The following is a 3,884-nucleotide window of genomic DNA, read 5'->3' as shown; positions in this document are numbered from 1 at the left end:
CGCCCGCCGCGGCCCGGCCCGGCCCCGCCCCAGCCCCGCCCCGCCCCGCCCCGCCCCGCCCGCCGCGCTGTGTCCCCTCAGCCCCGCCGCCATTTACTGTGTGCCGGGGCTGGCAGCCGCCGCTCTCACACCCCAGCGGTAACCTCGGGGCAGGGAAGGCTTTTGGAAAAATATGGTTTTTTCGTTGCCTGCATTATACAATGAGGACCTTCAAGCTCATCTCGTTCCACCCCCTGCCCTGGGCAGGGACACCTCCCACCAGCCCAGGTTGCTCCAAGCCCCGTCCAGCCTGGCCTTGAACCCCTCCAGGGATGGGGCAGCCACAGCTTCTCTGGGCAACCTGGGCCAGGGGCTCACCACCCCCACAGCAAAGAATTTCTTCCTGATATCTCATCTAAATCTCCCCTCTTCCAGTTTAAAACCGCTACCCCTCATCCTATTGCTCCACTCCCTGATAAAGAGTCCCTCCCCAGCTTTCTTTCCTGTAGGTACTGGAAATGGTGATAAGGTCTCCTCAGAGACGTAACAGCTATTCCTGAATAACTCCATGCATCAACATGTTTATTTGAGAATTAAAAGATCTCATTTTCAAATTTGGATGAACAATGGTACCCCAATACACATATGGAAGCCATAGCGCACAAACTCTGCCAATAGCACAGAGCTGCCACGGACTGGGGAGAAGAAACTTCCAAAATACCCATGATCACTACAGGAGCACCAGAAGCTGCTGAAGAAAATGCGCAGTCCTGGGAGAGAGGCCAGGCCGGTCAAGGATCACATCTGGCTGGGGAACGCACCGAAGGGTAGCCTATCATATGATTTTCACAAAGGCATAAAGTTAAAGCACACATATTTAATATACTTAGGCACCATGTCGAAAGACACATGACAAGGCAGGCCATAAAAGCTACTCCTGACACAAAATCATCTGATTCGATCCTGGCTTTCGGGAACTTTAGAGAGACTCGAAGCGGAGTGCGCTCCCGGACAGCAAATGCTGCTATAAAACAGCAATGAACGGATGCTCCCCAGAGAAGGCTGCGAGGCCTCAGCAGAGGCGCTGGCTCCGGCGACGCAGCAGCCTGTGTGTGCTGGGCAGCACCTCTGGCACTCATCTGACAGACTTTTAAATTAATTTTATGAAGACAAGAAAAGGACTTGTTCAGCACTATAAATAGCTTAATGAAGACTCTACTGAATGTATAACTGTGGTTTGAAACAGAAACATCTAGGCTGCCAGAGACATTTCACAATGCAGGCCGTATTAAAATACTGTTGTATAAATCAATAGTGTGGCCTGATGGAGAACACTGTGTACAATACTGGTCACCGGATCTCAAAGAGGTACCAAGGACACAAGGACATGGAGAAGCTCCCGAGTGAAGAAGGCCTGAGAAAGCAAAGTTGCTTTTTTTTCCTTTTTTTTTTTCCTTTTTTTTACTGTCGAATGGAGGCTTGTGCACTAGAGTAAAAAGGGATCAGTGTTACATGCATACACTGATGGTGCTAAAGGTTCCATACAGTGACTGGGTCTTTTTTGATCTTAGTTTTAACAATTTTTCTGATCAGCAATAAACTGTGACTACGAACCAACCTTAAAAGTGAATTTTTAAGTGTGTTGCGTAACAGTTGTGAAATTTTCTGGTGGCCACACAAGATGGTTACTGTGAACAGTATGCAAAAAGAAACCAAGCAACAAGTATGCAGAAAGAAATGCACCGAAACAGACAAGAACCGATGGTCACCATGAACAGATTTCCTCTCCATCTACCCATGTATTTTTTGAAAAATTATACTTAGACATACTTAAGAAACCAGTGTGAGACAGCTGGGTCTGCAGAGGGTCACAGCCACAGTCATCAATGATGTAGCTGCAGAGGTGCGCCTTTCTGCCGCCAGACTGCAAACATAGTGTGTTCAGTGCCTTACGTGGAGACGCGCTATTCCCCTGTTTACTCATCCAAAATAGCCCATTAGTCACACATCTACTTGCTGTTCTAGGACTTGTGTATAAACCACAGACAGCTCTCAAGGCCCATTGTCTCTACATATGCCAATTGAAGTTTTCACATCAGTACTTTTGAAAAATACACACGGGCACTAGTAGTTATCGCATGTAGACTCATAAGAATATGACTATTGTCCTTAAGACTTAAGAGGAACAGCTGAGTTCCTCTGCAAGAGTTTCCCAAATTTTTAAGATTAAGGACGAAATCTGCAGGTCATGATGACTACGTGTACACAGAAGGGTCTTTCTGCAAGTTCTTAACTGCCCCGGTGTACAATTTCTGAACTGGATGAACAAGTTGTGAGCACAAAGGCTCAACATATATGGTGACTTCTTTGCCAAAATGTTCTCCTGCATTGAATTATTTAGTTAATCCAAAAGTTTAAGGCTAAGTTAGCCAAACGGCTTCCTGGAGCTCCACAAGCTCCCCAATTCGGAGGGCTGCCGCCACCGCTGAGGGCCTGATCCAGCCGAGGTCTGCCCTGCACTGACGGGTACGCGGGGCTGGCGACACCTACTCCCGGACAGCCCGCTGCCACCGGCCCCTGGGACAAACCGAGCCGGCTGCCTGCAGCGAAACCCCTCGAGTCCCTGACCCTCCACCAGCCGCCTCACGATCGATCGATCGCCTCACGGCGCCAGCGCCGCCGCCGGTCCTCCCGCCCGCGCGCCGGGAGGGGTTTCCGCTTCCGTCGACGTCAGCGCGCGCGGGTGCGGGGCCGCCCTCCCTTTCCGGCCTCGCAGGCTGCCTGGCTGGAGCACGGAGCGAGCCGCCGTCGCCGCCCTGTGAGGAGAGGTCGCCGCCATCATGCCGGTGTACTTCCAGCGGCCCGAGAATGCCCTGAAGCGGGCGAACGGTCAGTGTTGGGCCGCCCCCCCCACCCCCCGCCGCTTCGCCTCCCGCTCCCCCCGCCGCGGCGGGCAGCGTGCGCCGCTCCTCTCCTCTCCCCCCCGGGCCGTGCCCGCCCCGAGAGCCCCTCAGCCGGCCTCTCGGCGCGGGGACTCGGCTGGTGCCTCCCTGTCGCTGAGGAGAGGCCGCCCGGGAGCGGCGCGGCGCCGCCTTGCCGCGAGGAAATGGCCGAGGCCTGCCGGCGTCGGCCGCGCCGCATGGCGGAGGCGAGGCCCGGGCGGCGGCGGAGAGCGGGCCCGTCTTGGCTCGGCTCCGCCTCCCTCTCCCCGGCGGGGCCCCTGTCCGCGGGCGGAGGCGGTGGGCAGGTTCTGGGCGAAGGGGGGGATGTCGGCGGCGGGGGCCTGTTCTGCCGAGGGCGGCGCGGCCCGGGCCCCGCCGCGCCTCGGCCTTCCGCCCTGCACCCGTGGGAGCCGCGGCAAAGCCGCCGTCGTGCCCGCTGACCGGAGTGGGCTCTCCGCTGACCTGGGCCTTGGCCTGAGGTGTCCGTCCCGGATCTCTCACCCGCCCCGGGGTGATTTCAAACCCGGCCTGATCCCGGGGCCGGATTTTCCATGTGGGCTTCGTATTTAGTAGTCGCATCCTTCATGTGACTCTGGTGAGAATGCAAATGATTAAACTCCTTAAATGTCGCACAGGCTGATGCATAAGTTTGCCCCTGTAATAGAAACCAAGGAAGTCTGCGATGTAGCTGTCTCTCCCTGCCTGCCACATATAAAGCCGGACTGGTTGTATTTATCAGCTGTCTCCTTTCAGGCTTCTTTTTTTATAGTATCCTATTTTAAGCACATAGGAAGACCATTTAGACCCTTCATTGTCACAGGGATGATTGCCGGATGACACTTAAAGACAGCCAAAAATTGCCGATGATGTATGGGTCTTGAAGTGACAGCTGAAGAGGCTGTGTAGTCTGGGGACTACACATAATTCAAGTACTTGGTGTTTTAACAAGAAAATGTTAATTAA

At 54.4% G+C, this 3,884-nt stretch overlaps 1 protein-coding gene across 1 annotated transcript in view; it reads left to right on the top strand.

Moving 5' to 3' along the window:
* The first annotated feature begins 2,709 nt into the window (after positions 1–2,709).
* The window catches only part of EIF3A (eukaryotic translation initiation factor 3 subunit A), a 34,651-nt gene continuing 33,476 nt past the window's right edge, over positions 2,710–3,884 (top strand). Inside the window, exon 1 of the mRNA XM_054205304.1 lies at positions 2,710–2,868. Within this exon, the coding sequence (XP_054061279.1) occupies positions 2,820–2,868 (49 nt within the window). The 5' untranslated portion in view covers positions 2,710–2,819. The remainder of the gene's footprint in view (positions 2,869–3,884) is intronic.

Source organism: Rissa tridactyla, chromosome 6 (assembly GCF_028500815.1).
Source record: "Rissa tridactyla isolate bRisTri1 chromosome 6, bRisTri1.patW.cur.20221130, whole genome shotgun sequence".
NCBI classification, from domain to species: Eukaryota; Metazoa; Chordata; class Aves; order Charadriiformes; family Laridae; genus Rissa; species Rissa tridactyla.
Note: the sequence above shows the minus strand (reverse complement) of the source record. Positions and strands in the feature narration are given on the sequence as shown.